Source organism: Carassius auratus, chromosome 10 (assembly GCF_003368295.1).
Source record: "Carassius auratus strain Wakin chromosome 10, ASM336829v1, whole genome shotgun sequence".
Taxonomy (NCBI): domain Eukaryota; kingdom Metazoa; phylum Chordata; class Actinopteri; order Cypriniformes; family Cyprinidae; genus Carassius; species Carassius auratus.
Window position 1 is genome coordinate 6,209,408 of NC_039252.1, and position 22,407 is coordinate 6,231,814.

The 22,407-nt window shown below is 35.5% G+C and overlaps 2 protein-coding genes across 3 annotated transcripts; one reads left to right on the forward strand and one right to left on the reverse strand.

The window, feature by feature from the left end:
* Positions 1-1,063: 1,063 nt before the first annotated feature.
* On the forward strand, positions 1,064-6,780 carry LOC113109675 (COP9 signalosome complex subunit 4-like). Its single transcript, XM_026273394.1, has 10 exons — positions 1,064-1,205; positions 1,808-1,887; positions 2,022-2,173; positions 2,244-2,347; positions 2,442-2,595; positions 4,268-4,418; positions 4,530-4,700; positions 4,777-4,892; positions 6,288-6,372; positions 6,457-6,780. The coding sequence occupies exons 1-10, from the start codon at positions 1,132-1,134 to the stop codon at positions 6,588-6,590; spliced, it is 1,221 nt and encodes a 406-aa protein (XP_026129179.1). The 5' UTR covers positions 1,064-1,131; the 3' UTR covers positions 6,591-6,780.
* A 13,312-nt stretch (positions 6,781-20,092) lies between these two features.
* Positions 20,093-22,403, reverse strand: LOC113110451 (protein SREK1IP1-like). 2 transcript variants are annotated; one of them, XM_026274636.1, is made up of 5 exons: positions 22,121-22,403; positions 21,666-21,713; positions 21,070-21,222; positions 20,874-20,949; positions 20,093-20,383 (listed from the first exon to the last, which is right to left on the reverse strand). In XM_026274636.1, the coding sequence occupies exons 1-5, from the start codon at positions 22,131-22,133 to the stop codon at positions 20,200-20,202; spliced, it is 474 nt and encodes a 157-aa protein (XP_026130421.1). In that variant the 5' UTR covers positions 22,134-22,403; the 3' UTR covers positions 20,093-20,199. The 2 variants fall into 2 exon arrangements, with proteins under 2 accessions (XP_026130421.1, XP_026130420.1); XM_026274635.1 differs by lacking the exon at positions 22,121-22,403 and adding an exon at positions 21,855-22,016.
* Between the last annotated feature and the right edge of the window lie 4 nt (positions 22,404-22,407).

Here is a 22,407-nt window from a genome sequence, read left to right on the forward strand (position 1 = left end):
ATATTTTAAAATGAATGCTAATGACAAAGTGACATATTAAAATTCGATTTAATTTATGTAAAATATTATTATATTACATTAGTTACATTATTGTATATAAAATATTGTAACACACGTTACGGTGAAATAAGATTTTATTTTATTATTTTATACAGATGGCTCTAAACACCCAATCAAACAAAAATATGACATAGAAATGTACATTCCAAGATTTAAGACAAAAAATAAGTTTAACTGACAAAAAAAAAAAAAGTCAACAAAAACTGATAGAGAAGACCTGCTAGTAGAAATGTATACATCACTGTACAGACTAAAATAGAGGGTATACAGTATAATTGTAAACTGTTGTTGTGTACAGACACATATCGGGATAACAGGGAATGAAACAGCGGATAGGTTAGCAAAAGCAGCATTAAAGAAAAACTTGGTGGATGTTAAAGTACTTCTGGGAAGAAATTTGATAAAATAATAAGAATATGGCAACAAAGATAGGGAAACAGCAGAACAGGTAGGTGGTAGGTCTATTATAATAATTGTAAAATCAGTAGGAGGTAAGGGAGGAACAGAAAGGAAGAAGTAATGGTTTCTAGATTAAGGAGTGGAGACTAAATTCAACACTAGAATTAATGTGGAAGCATGAAAATGGTGTGTGTGATGAATGTGATGTTTTTGAAACAGAGCTAGTTTTTTACAGCATAACAGTCTTTTTAGCAATATAAGAAACATGCCAGTGAGCCTCGTGGACCTTCTGGGAATGGGTTTGAGTTTTAACATTGTTTTTAACATTGTTAGAGCTACTAGACCACAGGATTTAGTGTTTGAGGATGGAGATCATGATGCTTCTGCCCATATAGGAAGTTGAGGGGTCCAATGCAGAAGCCGAACACATGGCGGTCCTCTCGGGTGGGTGAGACATTACAGATTTATTTTATTTTATTTTATTTTATTTTATTTTATTTTATTTTATTAAATGAAATGAATCACCCTTGAGCATAAGATAGACAGTAGGTGGCGGTAACGCTCCTAAAGGGTGAACGACCATTGAGCAAAAAGAAGCAGCAGAAGAGATTGGAATTGATGTAGTGCGCGCTCTAGCGGCTCGCGCTCGCTGTTGTGTACGCGCAGAGGAAGATGGCGTCCGGCGTGAGGCAGGAGCTCGCGCAGCTGATGAACTCCAGCGGGTCTCACAAAGATCTAGCTGGGAAGTATGTCACTTTAAGTCATTTACTCAAATTGTCACTTACTGTATGTCTGTTGCATGAATTCATTATTGCTTAGTTTTTTGAAAGAAACATGTAATGCTGCAGTCGAGATGAGTACAAGCTAACATCACCCAGCTAACGTTAGCGTGAGGAACTGCAGTGCATGATCTATCTGTCAACATGCTTCGATTATTTTTTTGTTATACTGCAAAATCGCTATTATTAATGGTTTGTAGTTATTAGAATCATTAATCCATACTCGTATGGTAATGTATTTATGGATTTAATGGGACATTTTCCAAGGACTGGAGTAATGACAAGTTAGCTTAAATAAGCACTTATTTATTTTAATAGTTTGATTTGAGGTCATTTATATGCTAGTGTGTTCCTAAAAGTGGACAACATGGTCTTTCATCAGACATACACAACATTTAACAGTCTTTCTTTTCTGGTTAAAATATGACCAAATATATTGATGACTCATCTTGCATTTAGGGGCATGTTTAAAGTTTTGTCCAATCAGATGTTCTAGAATGAACATGCCTTGCCCCCAACAGCGCGTGCTTATTTGTTTGCTAACAATTTTAATGACTGTGTTTTGACAGATATCGTCAAATATTAGAAAAGGCTCTTCAGTTTATTGATGCAGAACAACTTGAGGCACTGAAAGCATTTGTTGAAGCGAGTAAGTACACTAATATTTAATATGCAAGTCTGGCCATATTAATAGAATTGAATCAGCTTGATATGAGAACGTACACATTCTACTCTTAACATTGTCTGAATTGATGAACTTCACTATTTCTCTCACTTGTGCAGTGGTGAATGAGAACGTCAGCCTGGTCATATCCAGACAGCTGCTGACAGACTTTTGCACGCATCTTCTAAACTTACCGGACAGCACTGCGAAAGCTGTGTGTCACTTCACCCTGGAGAAGATCCAGCCCAGAGTCATCTCCTTTGAAGAACAGGTATGTGTCATGAAAAACACTCTCAGATCAATGCTGGGATCATGTATGAGCCAATCTCATGCTCTTCCAGGTGGCTTCGATCAGACAGCATCTAGCCACGATCTATGAGAAAGAGGAGGACTGGAGGAACGCAGCGCTGGTTCTTGTGGGGATCCCGCTGGAGACGGGTCAGAAGTAAGATCACACACAAGCTGAAGCTGCTTATTTGCATCTGCTTGTCACTGCTGATTAGTTTATGTTGTTCATGTCTATTTGTCTGATTCAACAGACAGTACAATGTGGACTATAAGCTGGACACTTACCTCAAAATCGCCCGTCTGTATTTGGAGGATGATGACCCGGTTCAGGCCGAGGCCTACATCAACCGAGCGTCTTTACTTCAGAATGAATCCACCAATGAACAGCTGCAGATTCACTACAAGGTGCACCATCCATTGAACTATATACAGTGCACAGTATCTAGTTGGGCTGAGCGGTATTTCAAATAGATTTGTGCATTTTAAAGAATCATTAGAATTTAATTGAAAAATTGCTTTGTTTATTTACCCATAAAGCTTACTAATAAGCAGTTGATAACTGTCTTGTAAGCTGTTAATGAATAAATATTTACAAAAACTTACAACACGGTTCTTATATTTTACAAATATTCATTCATTTAAATGTAATTAAAAAACATGCTTATATATATATATATATATATATATATATATATATATATATATATATATATATATATATATATATATAAAGAAATGTATATAGATATGATTTTATATTTAGAAAATCATTTAGCTTGTTTTATATTTGTAAACAACAAATAAATTAATGTAAATAATATTTTAATAACTGAATTATAAATGTATTCCTTTATTAATAATATAATTACTTGTTTAATTACACAAAATATATAATAAAATTCCGTATACAATTTGGATATCTGTATGACTGGTGATAAAAAAACAAACAATTGTTTGGTGGCCCAACTAGTCTTGTCAAAAGACATGGTACTTTGGTACCAAGTCGGTATAAAACAATGAAAATGTGACGGTACCAGGTTTCTTTGAGTACCGGTAGTACCGAGGACCTGGTCACCAGGGTTTTTGACGAATAGAGCGCTATGATTTCCACGACGCAGAAAACACGGACGGAATCTCAAAATCCAGACATGAAAATGAAACTTATATTTTAATATGGACAGTCACAGAATTTGTCAAAGTTAGCATAGATTAATCAAATCAAATCTCCATATGGACCAGTATCTGTAAATGTTAAGCCACAAAAGTTGTTTGAAATATGAATCCATGTTCTGCGCGTCTCTGTGTGAATGAATGAATGGCAGAGATTTGCGGGTTTGTTTACTACATAGACTGAAGCGAATGACGCTTGCAGTAATTTCAATGAGGACATAAACACATTAACAACATCACCAGAACTGTTCTGAGTCACTTCACAAGCATTTTACCATTTCATTTGAGTAAAACCAGTGTCTATTCAAAGGTATACCCGTCAAAATAAAAGTTCATTTTTACATAAAGGCATTGTGCTAGAAATATCACTATTATTTAGTAGAATGTATTAAAATTAATAAAACGTTCTAAAGAAAAAATCACACAATATTTCTTCCATGTTTTCATTTTAAAAGCAAATCCCATTTTTTAACCAAAAAATTTAATGTTTAAATTTCATAAATTAAAAGAAAAATTTAATTTGGGTGAAACTTGTTTAATGTTTTTCATAATTATGTTACTTTTAGAAAAACTTTAAACACAATTGTAAATAAGTATAAAAAATGGCATTGGTGTTATGTTTAGTGATAAAAAGTGTTTTTGTTTCTTTATTAGCATAGTTTTGTGTTTTGCTTTGGTACCGAAATCGGTACCGAGAACCGTGGATTTACACTGGTATCGGTACCGAATACTGAAATTTTGGTATCGTGACAACGCTAGGCCCAACCATTCTAATGCAAAAATAATTATATCCAAATACTAAGGTCTGTTAGATTACTTACTGGACAGTGTGTGATTTAATTTTTATTTATTAATTTTTCTTATATCTGGCTGCTTTATGATTATTGTGAACTGTAATGTTTTGCAGGTATGTTACTCCAGAGTTCTGGATTATCGGAGGAAGTTCATTGAAGCAGCTCAGCGCTACAATGAGCTTTCTTATAAATCCATCGTCCATGAGACTGAGCGCCTGGAGGCCCTGAAGCATGCGCTTCACTGCACTATACTGGCGTCCGCAGGTACTCTTCATTACATCACTAACAGTCAAACTGCTGGAACTGTGGCTAAAGCGTTTCAGACTCATTTGAAGCTGTACACATTATATAATCAGTTCTTAATGTGTCCAAAAGGTCAGCAGCGCTCTCGTATGTTAGCTACGCTCTTCAAGGATGAACGCTGTCAGCAACTCGCCGCCTACGGCATCCTGGAAAAAATGTACCTGGATCGAATCATTCGGGGAAACCAGCTGCAGGAGTTTGCTGCCATGCTGATGCCGCATCAGAAAGCCACCACAGCCGACGGTATTACATGTTATGCTTTAGTACTGTCATTCATTCATGTTCTTTGCTAGGAAAGACTAATGACTAACGCTTTCAGGTTCAAGCATCTTAGACCGAGCAGTCATTGAGCACAACCTGCTGTCTGCTAGCAAACTCTACAATAACATCACGTTTGAAGAGCTAGGAGCTCTTCTGGAGATCCCTCCTGCAAAGGTACAGCTGACTGACTGACTGTCTGCGAAAGAAGTCTTTTATGCTCTCCAAGGCATTTATTTGATCAGAACAAGACAAAGAGTAATATTGTGAAATGCTATTACAATTTAAAGCTGCAGTCTATAGCTCTTTTTTTTTTTTTTTTTAAATGGTCCGAAATATATATTTGAGCAAGTACATAACCAGCCAGTGTTCAGAACTCTGAAACTGTAGCTCTCTTACTTTATATTAATAATAATAAGATTATTTGGGTGAATCGAGATTGTGATCTTAAAATTATAAATCGAGCAAATCTATGTAAACGCACGAAATTGTTTTGCAAGTATATCGCTACAAGATCTCATCACATCCCTAGTTTGATGTGATATGAGCTAACCGATCATTAGATTTAATCACCATTAGTAGTGTGATTTTTTTTATTGCAATGGTTTTTTCCTCAGTTGGTCAGATCACAAGTTTTAGACTTGTTTCTTATTTGTTCAGATGACAATATCTTGTGCAAATTCTTATTTGGGTCCTACTTCCAAGACGTAGACTCTTGTTATTCAGAAGTACAGTGAATATCCACACTAGTGCAGTGAATGACAGCTACAATTCAACTTAAAACTTTAGATTCATCCGCGCTGAGGAGCCATGCACAAACCTACATAAAGAAAAAATGTCTGCAAATAGCTGCAATTGCAGGTTTCAAACGCAGATTGGTGACAAAGAGGCAAAACTGCAGCTTTTAAAGGTGCACTAAGCAATTTTTGAAAAACATTTTCGACTGCAGTGTCAGACCGAGGTTGTTTATTTTTGATAGATGAGTAATGTTGATTTCGTATTGTTCAACACAACTTATCTGTGTTGGCTTTGGTTTAAATGCTTGCATGTTATCTTTGCTTGTATCCGCAATTGTCGTTATGCCAGGGTTGTGTGCGTATGTGTGGGGCAGAGATATACAAATAGGGGTAAGGTCCTGTTGGGGTATGGGCGTGTTTGTGCTGGTCCTTTCAAATATCAATGTTGTTTGGCAAAAATCGCTTGGTGCACCTTTAAACTAAAAGTTTTCTTTTAAGATAAATTGTAAAATGTAATGTATTCCTGTGATCAAAGCTGTATTTTCAGCATCATTACTCCAGTGTTCAGTGTCACATGATCTTCAGAAATCATTCTATAGTGCCTCTGGACATAATTCACAACGCTTCACTTTTTCCACATTTTGTTATGTTACAGCCTTATTCCAAAATGGATTAAATTAATAATTTTTCTTAAAATTCTAGAATTTTGAGGAAAATAATGAATTGAATCCATATTATAATAAAGCTGTAACATAACAAAATGTGGAAAAAGCGAAAAGCCGTGAATACTTTCCAGATTCACTGTGTATATACACACATCTTTGTTTTCCAACAGGCAGAAAAGATAGCGTCTCAAATGATTACTGAGGGCCGCATGAATGGATTCATTGACCAGATAGATGGCATTGTCCATTTTGAAAGTAAGTTTGGTTTGGGGCTGAATATGTTGTATAAAAACTGTGTAACAATGGATAAAATTGAACGATGACTCTTATTTCCATCAGCGCGAGAGCCGTTGCCCACCTGGGACAAGCAGATTCAGTCCCTGTGCTTCCAGGTGAACAACCTCCTGGAGAAGATCAGTCAGGCAGCACCCGAGTGGACGGCACAAGCCATCGAGGCCCAGATGACCCAGTGAACTCTTCTGAACGCTTTGCTTTCCCTTTTCTCATTGGTCAAAACCCAAAAGACTCCCATTGGACTTAATTCAACCCAGCACATATATATATTAACGTTCTGTTGAACTTGACATTTTGGCTTGTGAAGTTAATGTTTTCATAGTTATGGTCTATGAGTATCCGATGCTGAATAAACACCGTGAAAATGTCTTTGTGTCTCAGAAATGTTGTCTCTGTTTTGCTTCACGTCTTTACTGCTAGAAACCACTATTCAATTCAATTCAATTCAATTCAAGTTTATTTGTATAGCGCTTTTTACAAAATAAATCGTTACAAAGCAACTTTACAGAAAATTGTTTCTACAAATTTAGTAGTAGCTAGTAGTTTGTGCACATTTGACAGGATTTTAGAAAAAATAAAAATAATAATAATAATACAAGACGTAGTCAGCTAGACGATGAACTATCAATATTATTAAGTTATTATAGGATTCAGTCACACATTTAGCAATAATTGTTAGTTCTGTTTGTTGATTCAAGGTTAGCATCATCTGGGGTCCTCTGAGGGTCAGCATCATCTCTTCTCAGGTGTTCTGGATACAGACTGGAGCTTGTTTAAATCCTAGTTACCCCGGGATGTAAATCCCGTGGCGAAACATAGAAACAAAATACAGACATCATTAGCATAGTTGCTGATCCAACAAAGTAAAATTAGTTTAACCCAAGTTAATGAATAATAATGCACCTTTTAACAGATGCAACTACACTCACAATTAAAAAGATACATTATTCGAATGCTTGGCGAAAGAGATGTGTTTTTAATCTAGATTTAAACAGAGAGAGTGTGTCTGAACCCCGAACATTATCAGGAAGGCTATTCCAGAGTTTGGGAGCCAAACTATTAATCAAAGTGTCTCCCTTTTCAAGTCTGATTTCAGTGTCAAAAGATATAATTTTAATGTGAAATAATACAAACCTTGTGAATAGTTCAACGAAAGCTAACAAGTATGCAAGAATGTTTCTAGTCAGTTTTTTTTTACTAGTAAGATTTGTAACTGAACTCTACAGTGGTCATAACATAAGTAAAAAGCAACTATGACTAGTGTAAGATTTTGTTACTAGCAAGAATGACAAAAAATAGGCCCACTAGCAATATAATTTCAACACCTTCTCTATAGCCAAGCTCTATGTAACAACTTCTCTAAGTCTCGTGCAAAGCATATTGGGAACTACTTTTGCAGAAAAAAGTATTAATACCAAAAGAGACAATTTAGTCAAATGAAGACCAGAAGTAAAATTTAGCCAGTTTATTAAATAATAAAATTACAGCTTCAAAACAACATCACATGATATTAAAAACCTTGAAGTGGAGACTAATCAATGAAGGTTATAAATGGTTTAAATTATTATTAAAAATTATTAATGATTAAATGCAATAATTATGAATGAATGAAAGCAAAACAGCACAAATTCATGGTTGCTTTTGTGAAGTAACACACACACACACACACACACAGTTGCTACTAAGAATCCTTAGATCTTTACAGAAGACAGATGTATACAGTCTTCCAGAGACCATAGAAAATGAGTAGAAGAAGCCATCCTCAAGCTTACTTAGAAACACAGTGTTTGTGCTGCGTTATGTATTATCTTAATTATGAATACACCGGTTTGTAGAGCAAACAGTTTTTCCATGTAGTAGAGCTGGATTGTCAGATGATTCCCCCAAATGCTCTGACGATATAGAACTAGAATCTGAAGATTGGTCTAGTTTCTCTTGGTTTGTTTGATCAGATGCTTGTGGAAGCCCCTTCACCTGCTGCTGTGATTCTGGAATGTCTCGCTGAGAACGATTAAGCTTTAACAAAGATCTGACATCATGTATTTGCTCCTGTGCTCTTGTCTTCAGCCATTTTATTCAATTCCTCTGTTATGTAGAGGCCAGCCTTCTCCAGAAAATACTTATTTTACTGATATGCAAGTGGTCGCTTGCAGTGTGATTGTCTGACAGATGTGATTGCCCAAAGGATACTTACTCAAAATAAAACCAAAATGGACAACTCCTTACAAAGAAAATGTATGGATTAATTGCAGGATAACAGGTATAAATGTGTTCAGTAACTACAACAATACTGTATTTGATTCAACATTTTAGATTTTATTTAACTTAAAGAAAGACAAGAAAGGTATAAATTATTAAAACATTTATTATTTGCATTGTATTATCTGTTCTCAAACAAAGTAACTGTCACAATAATATATCAATTAGAAATGAAAGTCTTATGTCAAAGGGTTTTTTACTCTATCAAGATCATCCGGAATTTACTTTTTGGGCTAAAAAGGTAAGAGTGAAATGGTCTCTTTAACTCCAAATTAGACTTTTTCTGGCTCCTTGTGACATTTTCCCCCCTCAAATCCTCAAACTATCATTTATAAAACTAGCATTTTCTGTAACTGTTCTGTAACAGGCATGTGAATGTGAGGCACGTACACCATTGGCTGTTGGCCGTTATGTATCAGGCTGTAACATTCTAACACTGCATTGTTTTACACAGTAAACATTTGGCACCGTAGTGTGTTGTACTTTTTACCCCACTTCATAAAAAACATGTCCTTCCTATTATGAACTGAAGAAATCATACTTATGAAGACTGTTTGAAACAAAAAGTATTTAATAAGAAATCTAAAGTGAAAGTACTTACTCGGGACAAACCTTTTTTGAGTCAGATTTCTGTAGTTTCAGTAGGGTTTTTTTTTTTTTTTTTCAAAAGATTTGCTCATAAGGAGGCAAGTTATAGTTAGTTGTGGTTAGACACACATACCAGTCCCCATCCATCAGTACTGTCATTATCTACAGGCTCGCTACTGAGAATGGTTTAATAAATGACATTAAAATAATAATGCACCTGTATGTTTTTCCTGTTCCATTTCTGCAGAAAATACTCCTTATGTGCTTGTCAATAGAAGTCGTGGCCTAGTGCTTAGAGAGTATGATTCATAACCCTAGGGTTGTGGGTTCGAGTCCTGGGCTGGCAACATCACGACTGAGGTGCCCCTGAGCAAGGCACTGAACCCCCAACTGCTCCCCGGGCGCTGCAACATAAATGGCTGCCCACTGCTCCAGGTGTGTGTTCACAGTGTGTGTGTGGGACGGGTTAAATGCAGAGCACGCATTCTGAGTATGGGTCACCATACTTGGCTGTATGTCATGTCACTTCACTTCAATAATCTTCACTAAAATAAAAAGTGAGATGGCAGGACATGTCATGTAAACTGTACAGATATTAATAATTTAATTAGTGTCACAAGGACATTTAAAACCCATGTTAAACACGTACTGGAAAATAATCCAAAACAACAAATGCACTTCCAGCTGGTTCAAAAAGTTTCTTCAGGTTTCTTCTGTGGTCAAATGAGGTTCTGTTGTAACTAGAAATGGTCTTTGAAGAACACAAAGATAAAACAACTGAAAAAAAAGCACTGTCTGAAAAACCAAGTACCAAGGAAGGAATGAACTCTTCATATCATCCTGAAAAATGAAAGAAGTAAAGAATTTGTCCCATAGTGAAAATACCTCCCCTTAGATAGCTGTGAGCTATCATTTATTATTTATACACACCACCGAATTATAAGATAGTACAAGCTAGCTAGCTTTGCTTTAGAACATATTTGCATAAGACTAAACAACAATGATACAAATAAAAAATAATAAAAAGATTTGATCTGCATTGTTTATCGTTTTGACCTTTCGTAAAAAATAAAAAACACACACACACAAAATTCTATCCTAGAATCATTTTTAAAATTTATAGGGGTGCCAATAATTGTGACCAAAATGCATTGGAGAAAAACATTTATTTTTCTCCCCACTTTCAGTTATTTTACTTCAATGAAAGGTTAGAATGTTGTGTTTTTTTTTTTTTTGATGAAAGATCAACAATGCAGATTTATTTTCACAGGTGCCTTAGCTCATTTCTACCAAATATTAGTGGAGGCACCGTAGGTCAGATCCTCATTAACCTCTTCAGACATCTCTTCTATTTCAGATTCCAAACACAGACATTGCTTGTAACATTAATACCAGAACACATGCAACAGAGTTAAGAAAGCTATTATAATTTAATTGAATAGATAATTACAAAATAATCAAATGAAAATTACAAGAGAAACAATCATGTTAGATCACAAATAATATGATCCACCTGATATGATCAGTAGGATGTGCTACAGTACACAGGATATGCACATAATAGATGTGCTTTGTACATCAGCACTCTTTTGTCAACACATTTATTTCAACTTTTTTTTTGTTGGGGGGGGGGGGGGGGGGTTTAAATTGGAAATTAAGAGTTTCGATCAGATCAATACAATGCACTTTACTTGTCTTTTCTCTTTTTGTCTTCTAGTAGAGGTTGTTTTTCTTCTGTTTCTCCCAAATGCTCTGATGATGTGTGAGTGTCTAAAGATCGCTCTGGCTCCTCTGCGTTTGCAGCCTGTGGTGAAACTCCCTCCAGTGGCTGCTTTTTTGCCTAGGTAGGATCTGACTTCACATATTTGTTCCTCTCCACTTTTCTTTGCATTTTCTTTAGCCAGTTTTTTCAGTTCCTCTGTTATATAGAGGCCGGTCTCCTCCATAAAATACTCATTATACTGATATGCAAGTGCTGGCTTACAGTGAGATTGTCTTATAGCTGTGAATGTCCAAACAATACTCACTGTGAATAACACATAAATGGCCATCTCCTTAAAAAAAAAAATATATGAATTAATTGTGAGATAACAGGCACAGATAGTTCAGTGAGTACATCTGAATGAATTAAAAGAGCACTTTCATCATGTCATTCCTTCTATTGTTTAACTGTTGTAGGCTCATTTCATTGAGTAATGCAATACCTTTTAAAGTAATTAGAACAGTAATCTAATTACACGGTTGAAGATGTAATTAGTAGTTAAGTAACTTACCCAACACTGCTTACTAGTCTTACTAACAGTACTAACAGTACTAATCCTACTATTTGTGATTCGCTGATGGGAAAGAATTAAAATATTGGCCTCTTTTCAGATTTTTTTAATGACTTTTTGCACCTTTTTCAAAATGCATAAACTGAAAGAAACAAAAATAGATTTTACAAGTTGTCTTTGGCCAAGTCAAATCTAATGCTTCTCCTGTATGTTTGATTGAGGACTAGAACTGTCTCTGGAAAAAGCAGAAACATAATAGATTACATGAATAATGAAATAAATATGATTTAAAAATAATCCTTTTAAAAATTTGTGACAGAAATGTGATGTCCAAGAGGTGCAAAGAATAATGTTTTTTCAAATTTAATGTAAGCACAACAAGTTCAATCAACAAGCTGTTTTGAATTTTAGTTTTAGTGTTTACATGATCATATCGTAAGTGTTTACATTCCTCCACAAGCATATATGAGCTTGGCTTTTCAAAAACAGAACAACAACAGAACAATAACACCCAGACTCTGTTTGAATCATTTCCTGAGACTTTTATAAAGCAAATCTCTGCCGTGAACTGCATAAATACAGACAACATTTCCCACCACAGACTGTAATATATTGGATCACTGTTACACAGCAAAAGATATATATCACTCTGTCCCACAGGTAGCTTTATGGCTTTCTGATCAGCATTTGGTTCATCTTATACCAACCTACAGGCAGAAACTGAAATCAGCTAAACCTGTATTAAAGAGCAGGTCATACGGGTTTTTGAAAAATATCTCTTGCAATTTATGAGGTAGCTATCCTTAAATGAAACAATCTGCAAAGTTTTTAGTGTGTTTACATCAAGTTGAGATAATGGTGTGTTCAAGGATACCACAGAAATACAATTTGAACATTTTGTTTTGTGCATGTCTTTATTATCAATGACTGCTTCTCTAATCTTTGCTTTTATCTTTGTTGGCTTCTAATCTTCTTAATTTGGACTAACAAGCTCTCCGATTACTGCTCTATTGATTACTGTCCAAAATCGGCGATTCACGATTCAAAAATCATGTTTCAAGATCAATAAAATGAGAGAATAGTTACACCCCTAGTGCTTGGTCTTCCAGAAGCAGAAGAGGAAAAACGCGAAGGCACCAGTATGTGTTACACCAGCCTGTCTGAAATCCTGTGCTGACCAGCTGGCCCCCATCTTCACACAGAACTTCAACAGATCACTGGAGCTGTGCAAAGTCCCTTCATGCTTCAGTCGCTCCACCATTACACCCATCCCAAAGAAACCCAAAATTACAGGACTAAATGACTACAGGTCTGTGGTCATTTAGTCATTTGAAAAATGGGTGCTGGCCCACCTGAAGGAACTTACTGGACCCTTGCTGGCTGGATTATTCTTGAAAGATGGAGCAGTTCCCTCTTTGTCTGGAGAAGGCATTGTTTATGGACCACAACACCTTCTCCAGACAAAGAGGGAACTGCTCCATCTTTCAAGAATAATCTTTGTGCGAATCCGGCATTAAACTGATTGAGATTGAGGAAGCTGTCCTCAGCAAGCTCTTCCTTCTTCTCCGTCGGAGCACAACAAGGCCACGCCCCCTGTTTGTGAATTCATGTGGGCGGAGGTTAGTCAAAAAACTGTTTTAGTGACGTCATTACTGCAGGAACTAGAGGGATGTAGTCCAAACGGGTCGTTTTTTGTAGGCGAATTCTGTTAAATAAAATATCTCGCTTGGCATTGAACTTTGAGTTTTAGAATTTTACAGATATTATTTATACTCTAACAAGAACATTACACACTAACTAAAGTTTAAAACATGGAATCACGAAGAAGGGGACCTTTAAATATTATTGTTAGCTGTTATATATGGTCTATAAAGGCTGCATTTAAATCCTCAACTCCCTTATAGGATAAAAAAGTTTTTTTTTGTTTTTTTTGTGAAGATTGGGATTCCTTCGATTCAATAAACAAACAAACAAACAAAAAATATATATATGTACTTTTGAATGTCTGCCTTGACCATGTGCTTGTTTTGTGACCACGTCTTTTTTTTGCCTTGGCTATGGCTGTTGTTGGTGATTGACCCCTGCCTGTTTGTACTTCTGCTTTTACTGTTAATAAACACATATATCCCAAGGCAAGTCATAGTTAGTTGTTGTAAGACACACATACCAGTCCCCATTCATTAGTACTGTAATTATCCACAGGCTTGCTACTGAGAGTCCTTTAATTAGTGACATTAAAATAATCATGCTCTTGTATGCTGTTCCTGTCCCATTGCTGCAGAAAAAACTCCTGTGTTTGTCCGTAATCATCACTGAAATGAAAAGTGAGATGGTGGGCAAAGTCAGGTAAACTACACAGACATGAGTATTTTTCTCAGGGTCACAAGGACATTTAAAATCCATCGTAAACACATACTGAAAAACAATCCAAAACAAAAAAGCAACAAATGCACTTCCAGCTGGTTCTAAAAGATTCTTCAGGTAATCGGTGGCAAGAAAGGCGGCATTATAAATGGAAATGGTCCTTCAAGAAATCAAGACACAACAACTGAAAAATAACTGTTTGAAAAAAATCTTTTTTTTTAATGCTGTTGGAAAACAAATGAGCGATTTTAAGAAAATCTTTAATGAAGGAATAAAGAAAATACAATGCCATAAAGCACTGTGACAATCAAATAAAAAACAAATGGAAAATATAGAACTATGGATCTAAGTTCCTGATGGTAAGCATACAAATATTATTTAAAAAAAACACTTAAGGGTTTAAACAAGCAGCTTACATTTGAATAATTTCTTGGCATAACTTGTAATTATCATTTACATTCAGCAAGAAAAATGCCTGATTACTGGAGTCAACCTGGCACAGATTTTACTGTGTCAACAAACATTTATAGCTTTACTGATTTATGGACAAATAACGAACCAATTACAACACAGCTTTAGTATTTTCATGTCAATATGTCTGCATGTGTATTTTATATATATATATACATATATATAATATATATATACGAAAAGTAAATTTGTAATATGTCTGAAATATGCCAACACTGACCATAAAAAGGCTAGGCAACATTTTTCCATGTCATTGCTAATAACAAATATATTTAAATGCACACTTTCCCATCTGCAGCCCACACGGAAACAGGTGAACAGTAATGAAGATGACATAAATACAGTGGATAAAGGGTTAATGGCATTTAAATTTTAGGTTCTTCAGGCAAAGATTAGAGATGTGGATTTCTCCCACTTCATGAATGGATCTTGGGACCCGTAGAATGGTTTGTTCAAGGATTTTGCCTCTATAAACCCCTCATTTCTGTGAACCGACTTTGAAATATCTAAATAACAGCATGAGAGAATTCCTCGGCACAGTATATACATTCATTTATTCAGTTTCAACAGCTGACATAGGTTAGCCAAGAACTACTGATTTAATAACATTACAGTTTGCAAAAAAAATCTCACTCCTAACTTTATCATCACTCAAAGCAATAACATGAGTTATCCAGCAGAGGGTTACAGCTACGCACTGGGTGTACACACTGTTTACTTCTCAGGATTCATGAGGTGTTCTGTGTTCTTAATAAATACCCATAAACAAAGACGATCCTCCCTATACGCAAAATACGCAAGCTGCATAGGTCCCCCGAAACACCAGGGCCCCCCCTTGCTCTCAAAGATGATTTAATTTTAGATTTGTTTAATTTGGCCAGCTGTTATGAAATCATGAATGATTATTTATTTTAAGGCGGTGCACTGTCGCCTTTTCTATGTGAAAATCAGTCAGATAACTGAATGTGAATGTCACAGTCAGAACTAAAAAAGTGAGTTGAAAGTGTACCGAGCCGCGGAAGAGACACTGTTTCTCGAGCGCTTTCTGTGAGCGCGATTCGAGCAATGTGAAACACAGACAAATGCACCCCCCCCCCCATCCCCTCACAGTTTTGCGTAGGGCCTCCAGACGTCTAGGATCCTCACCTCTGATAAACTCGATGTGGTGACTAGCAGTATGGACATAACATAATGTTTCCTCCATCTGTCTAAAAAAGGTTAGAGAGAAACACTGCACCGTGGCTGAATGGTCATACTCATGCTCTCCAGAAAGCAAGTTGTGACCTTATGAGAAATAGAGAAAAAACAAGAAAAAAAAATGTAGAGGTTTTACGAATAGTGCAGGGGTGTTTAATTCAGTTCCTGTAGGGCTACAGTTCTGCAGAGTTTCTGCAGTCTTCCAACCCTATAAACCCTCCTGAAGCAGCTAATCAACGTCTCCAGGATTATAAACTCCCAGGCAGGTGTTTCTGAAGCTGGTTAGAGCTACACTCTGCAGAACAGTTTGACACATGTGGTCTAGTGTATTCATTTGGCTTCACACAAGTACTACTAATGTAGACATTTCTCACAATGGACACAACTAATGCAGGTGTCTGAACACCAAAAGTGAATGTGTTAATAATCTCTTTGCTGATTGGCGTGCATGACAAGGCGACAAGCGAATTTTCAGGAATTTTTTTTAACTTGCACGGAAGAGGGCCAATTCGTTTCAATCATATTGCACAGCAGGTATGAAATGTCAAATGGTTCAAAAACACGTACATTTTAACATTGGCAACAACATTTAAAAAAACATTTACGTATTGTTTGCATTTTAAAAAAATCACAGCATTAAATACAGCATTAAATATTCTACAAGTGGTTGATGTGTTAAAATTCACATATTTTTAAAGAATTTTGATTCCATACAGTAGGTGTGAATTCGCGTCTATTTGCATCTTTGCATTTCTATGTAATCTACTCATATTATTATGTTAAGTGGAGTGAGTTTGTCAGCTGACCAATCTGAAGAATTGGTGATATATTGTTAATGTGTAGAGTGTCTTACATTATTATTAATACAAAGAACACACTAGTGTTATAAAATAAATTGTATTAACAAAAAGATAAACAAGAGTAATCAACACAACTACTAAATTAATACCATGAATAATAAAGGAACTAAAGTACATAATATGCATACATTGTCAATGATCAAGTTTTATCTTGCTATGGCAGAGTTACATTATCTAATATGTAGCCTTTAATTTCGAAACAACAACTAGACAGTATTAACAATCTAAAGACCCATCTCAAATGCTCTCTTCACGTTGGAATATTAGAACAAGTTATGACTGCTCATTTATGCTCCTCTTTGCAGATCTATTAAGATTGTCGGTCAACATTTGTTTTGGTTTTTTAAAGCGCACACAGTGTTTACGTCTCAACGATGTCCACCTATGAGCAACTTACACAACAGCGCCATAACCTGAAACAGAAGAAAATATTTCAACCTTAATGTGATTTATCATATGTTTGGCTCCAAAATCCCCATGCAGGACTATTGATGCTGTCCAAATTCAAATAAGCAAACATGTAACGAACACTAAATCTCATCTAAGAATTTTTTATTTTCATATTTTTATTTCTAAGATCGGAAGAGTTTGTGAAAAGAATATTTGTTACAATACAATGTTAACCAGAGTTGTCTGTACATGTACAGGCATGACATATGGCATCATGGCAATACTACACAGTACTTGTAACATGTTTTATTGTGTTTGTAGCAGATATTAAGAAAATGAATACAGCTGTAACTTTACAAAGAATACACTGTGAATTTGGCTTCTGTAGCATTGCATTGAAGTTCTACCTACATCTGTAATTACACTTTTCTTTAACTGTTTACACAGATATGCTATGTTTCACAACACAACCAATAGACTACACTGACAATATACTAAAATCACACAATCAGCAATGTGCTGGTTACACCACCCAATCCCTTCTGAGCTACATTATTTGATAACATGTGGAAGCATGACTATTTTGAGTGAAATTAACCCTCCAAACTTACTGAATGGAAACCACAATGCTTTGAACGTTTCATTAAATTTCAAATGATTAACTTCAACTCCCTTTAACATTGAACTCCCTTAGAGCAATACGTAAGGACTCGCCATAGAACAGATGCTCCTTTTTCACTTCTCATAGTTTCAGTGTCCCATTGCTCTTCCTTATTTTGATGTCTCTCTTCATTTGGCAGGCGGCACAACTCATGCAGCAGTACGCGACCATGAAGTCAGTACACATGGATCCCTGGAGATGCAAATGAAACAAAACTGTAAATAATAGGCCCTATCTATATATTTATGGATAGATAGATAGATATATACTGACTGGTATGTTGTATTTAGTTCTGTATACACTTCGGATGGGCATGCCTAAACCGCATAAGCAGCACTCATTCATATCACAGGCAATGGAACAGCCCAAACAAGGAAGACAGAAGAGGCCACAACAACCTAAAAAATGACATGATTGATTTAAAAGTCAATCCAGTCGGCAGGATATATTTACTAACGATATGTTATGTTACGTGCTCTTGTAATCACTTACATACACCCACGTCGTCACAGCAGCTCATCAAGCCCGAGTGAAAGTCTTGGGGTTCGAATGCAGTAGGTTGAGAAGTGACCTCCATGATCTATGACAGGTAAAGACATTTAGGGGGTCAAGAACTTTTTTACGCTGTCATTTTCCCCCAAAGCATAGAATTTGACAAATATGTTTTTTTTTAAACAATAGTTAACATGACATTTAAATAGTATGTACTTGTACAGGAAGCTTACCAACAAGTATGGATTATTTAATTGTAGCCTTACCTTGTTTTTCTCAGTTGAGTCAAGATATTCCACTATGCACTGAAACGTGGACACCACATGCCAAGATTATATAGGGTTTGAGACGTCACATACTCAGACCCACCCTTGGAAATGCCTATATAAAGGTCAATACTTACTTTTTATTGTCGAAATATGCATTGCCCTTTTTTATCGGTTCAAAGTCCAGTAAGGCAAGCTGTAGCCAATGATTATAAATAACCACAAATGTCTTTTTTCCAAGAATTTACTGCTAGTTTGTTATTAGCATTCACACCTTGATGTTATTTGCTGCCACACCTCTCATATATGTCAAACCATTTGACAAGAAACAAAGATTATTATAGATACTACTCCCCATTATGGATACTGCTATTAATTAAAGATACGTGACAGCTGACATGGCTTTTGTTTGTTCAGCAGTTTGAGCCTCAGAATCGATTTATTGCTAGCTAAGTGAACACTGTTGCTATGAGTGTAGAAACTAGCAGCCATTTTTATGACTTTTAACAATTCTGAGTACACAGAACCATACAGGACACACTGCTATTAGGGGCCTATTTATACCTGACTGTACTGATAACATTAAGGACAATACAATCATTTAAATAATTAAACTTAAACAATTAAAGGTGCAGTAGGGAACTTTTGTAAAAAAAATTTTTTTTTACATATTTATTAAACCTGTCATTATGTCCTGACAGTAGTATATGAGACAGATAATCTGTGAAAAAATCAAGCTCCTCTGGCTCCTCCCAGTGTCCTATTGCCATTTGCAGTTACAGACCGCTCCCGGTAAGAAACAACCAGTCAGAGCTGCGGTCCGTAACTTTGTTTGTGTTCAAAATATAGAAAAATGTATATAATAACCGAGTACACCATGAATCCATTTTCCAAACCGTATTTTTGGCTTGTCCTGAATCACTAGGGTGCACCTATAATAAGTGTTTATATTCGGACTACTTCGGGGGTACCGCGGCGGAGTAACCCAGTACCTTTTTGATTCTTCATAGACATAAACAGAGAGAAGTAGTTCCGGCTACGATGTTCTTCCGCAAGACGCAAGCAGTTCTGTTTATTAACCGCGAGAGCGTCAAAAGTTCCCTACCGCAGCTTTAATAAAGAAAACAAGATGTGTGTTTATCACGAAATTATGTGATGTTAATATATATGACTTTTTTCTTCTGCACTGTTTCAGGACATTTACTTTTATTAAAGAGGTTTGTTCAAGTCATTTTCTTTATGAATAGATTAGAAAATCAGGAAAGGGAATGAGTGAGTATGGAAAAGAGCTTTGTCATCTGTGCACATGGGTCATTTCTTTCCTCTCCCTGACAAAGTCTAAGTGGCTAGACTCAGATCTTGGGCAACCACATCCGCTCCACCCTCGGAGTCAGATGGACAATAAAGCATTTGAACTTAAAGGAAAATCTGAATGGGAGCAATTTAGACCAACCTTAACATATCTACTCATCTGCTGTGTGGGTTATATACATATTTATCACTTTTAGATATGAGCAGAAAGACTTAACTACATACTGTGAAATAACCAGAGGAAAGTATGACCTTGCATTTTATTATTCAATGGCTTTTGTGGCATTCTGCATTCTGATGTTTTGTATAATTATCACTAAATTATAAGTAAAGCTGCCAGGTCCCCACTCACATTTTTTCATGCTTATCTATTAAGAGTTTATTACCCATGGCACTTTACTGTAAAATAATAATAATTTTTTTTCATTCGTTCTATTGAAGCATTGTAAAAACATAAGCTTTGTAAAAGTATTCGCATGAAGGATTGTGTGTTGTTTTCATTTCATTTGTACACAATCACAAAAAAATAAAACACTCCAACTCTCAGAGGCAAGTATAAAAGACAATTTATTTCTAAAGTATAAAGGTGTTATGTACAAATGCGTCTGGCAGAAGATATTTTATAGTTATGTTCCAGCTGTGATTCTGTCAAAGCTTCAGTCCGTGTCTGAGGATCCAGAAGAGCTGTCAGAGGAGGAAGAGTCTGTGTCTTTCTTTTGATGTTTTTTCTTATGTTTCTTTTCTTTCTCTCTTTTCTCCCTTTTCCCTTTCTTTTTGTGGCCCTTGTGCTTTTTCTTCTTCTTGCTCACTTCTTCCCCATCATCACTCGATGAATAAGACCTGAGAGTTTCAAATCATATGAATATCAGATCAAACATGACAGTAACGACACCTAAAATATACAAAAATCTCATATCCCTATTAAAAAAATTATTTACAATTTATTATATATATATATATATATATATATATATATATATATATATATATATATATATATATATATATATATATATAAATATATATATATATATATATATATATATATATATTTTTTTTTTTTTTCATTCTTTTATCCATTCTATAATATCTTTATTGTATTTTTCTACATGGAATAACAAGTGCACCGATAAGAAACCCATGATAACCAGTTTGAGAAAATAAAACGGTTACAAAAAAACTGCATGTAGTTAATCATAATAAATATGTGGATATATCATTTTGAATGCAACATTCAAAGCACATTTTTATAAACTTTTACAAAATGTATTTTATATACTTCGGTTATGTTAAGCAAGTGAAAAAGTGGTATGATTGATCACACGTGTACCTCTTTTTGGCCTTTCGATGAGATTTGTCTTTGATTTTCTTTTTGTGTTTTTCTTTCCTAGAATCTTCATGAGAACCTGTGTTTTAGCGACAAATTATCATTATCAACAATATTATCACTCAGTTAAAAGATGTCAAATCTATGTATACACAAAAAGCAGGAAGACCTCAGACAGAACTGGTAATGATGGAAAAACCTTTTGAATGGCTGCCGAAGACCTTCTCTTTGCTAACAGCCTCCTGCTCCTCTTCCTCACTCTCCTCACTGCTAGTGCTGCTCACGTCCAGAACTATGTCCTTCCTCGGATCCACACGGACAAAATTACGACATTCAAATGTCAGATGACCAGCTGAAGAAAACAATGAATGATCAAAAGGAGAGAAAGAATCAACATCACACGGATGAAAAGCAATGACAGATACATCAGACAGACAGACAGACAGATAGATAAACAGACAATTAAATAGATAGATAGACAATAAAATAGATAGATAGATAGATAGATAGATAGATAGATAGATACACAAAAAATAGATAGATAGATAGATAAAACCGATAGACACAGTCAAATATATAGAGATATATAGATAGAAAATAGACAGAAAAACAGACAGATAGATGGATAGATAGACACGTAAACAGATGATGGACAGAAGGAAAAGACAAGATGGAGAGTCAGACAAAAATAAACATATACTGACAGACGGATAAACAAAACACAACACAAAAAAAGACATGGAATCAGACAGAAACAAATGAGATCGAACAGACAGAAATTATGATCACACTCACGATATCCACATCTTTTGCAGCCTGCTCTGATGTTGTCTTTGTTTGGACCTGTTAGAAAACAAAAAACACATTCAGTATCGTTTCAGGATTTGAATTAACGAGGACACATCACAAAACCAGCCACTAACGTTATCTGACAGAAAACGCGTTTCCGTTCGATGTCTTATGTCTATTCAGAAGGTATCTCACCATTTATAAAACAACGAGCAGCTTGCATTATATTAAACATTGTTGAAAATATATCTTACAAATCAGTTAACGGTTACCTACAACTGAGATTAAAATCTGAAATCTGAAACACAAGGATCTATGTCTGATGTAAGCGACAGCTCTGTTGTTGACAAAGTAACGATGCTAATGAAGAGAAGGAGAGTTTCCAGAACATTCCAGAAGAAGCACATCAACAACATTCACCAAAACTAATGGAAGACCCATTCATCTCTGCGAACACATACCTGGGACAGCCATTGCACCATCGACAGTTTATTAATTTAAATTATAAGAGATCAAAACAAAACAACTCGTTTGTTTTTGCTCCACCGCTTTTCAAACCCTGAAACCGATCCGCTTGGTAAAAGACTCCGACTGGAAACGTCGAGGAAGTTACTCTGTGGTTCCAATTACAGACTCGTTCAGTAGCGAGATAACAAATAAAGAGCGTAATGGTGTAAAGAGAACAGACTTTAAGGACGCTAAATAAAAAACCTGTCCCAGAAGTTTTATAAACCCATTAAAGAAACCC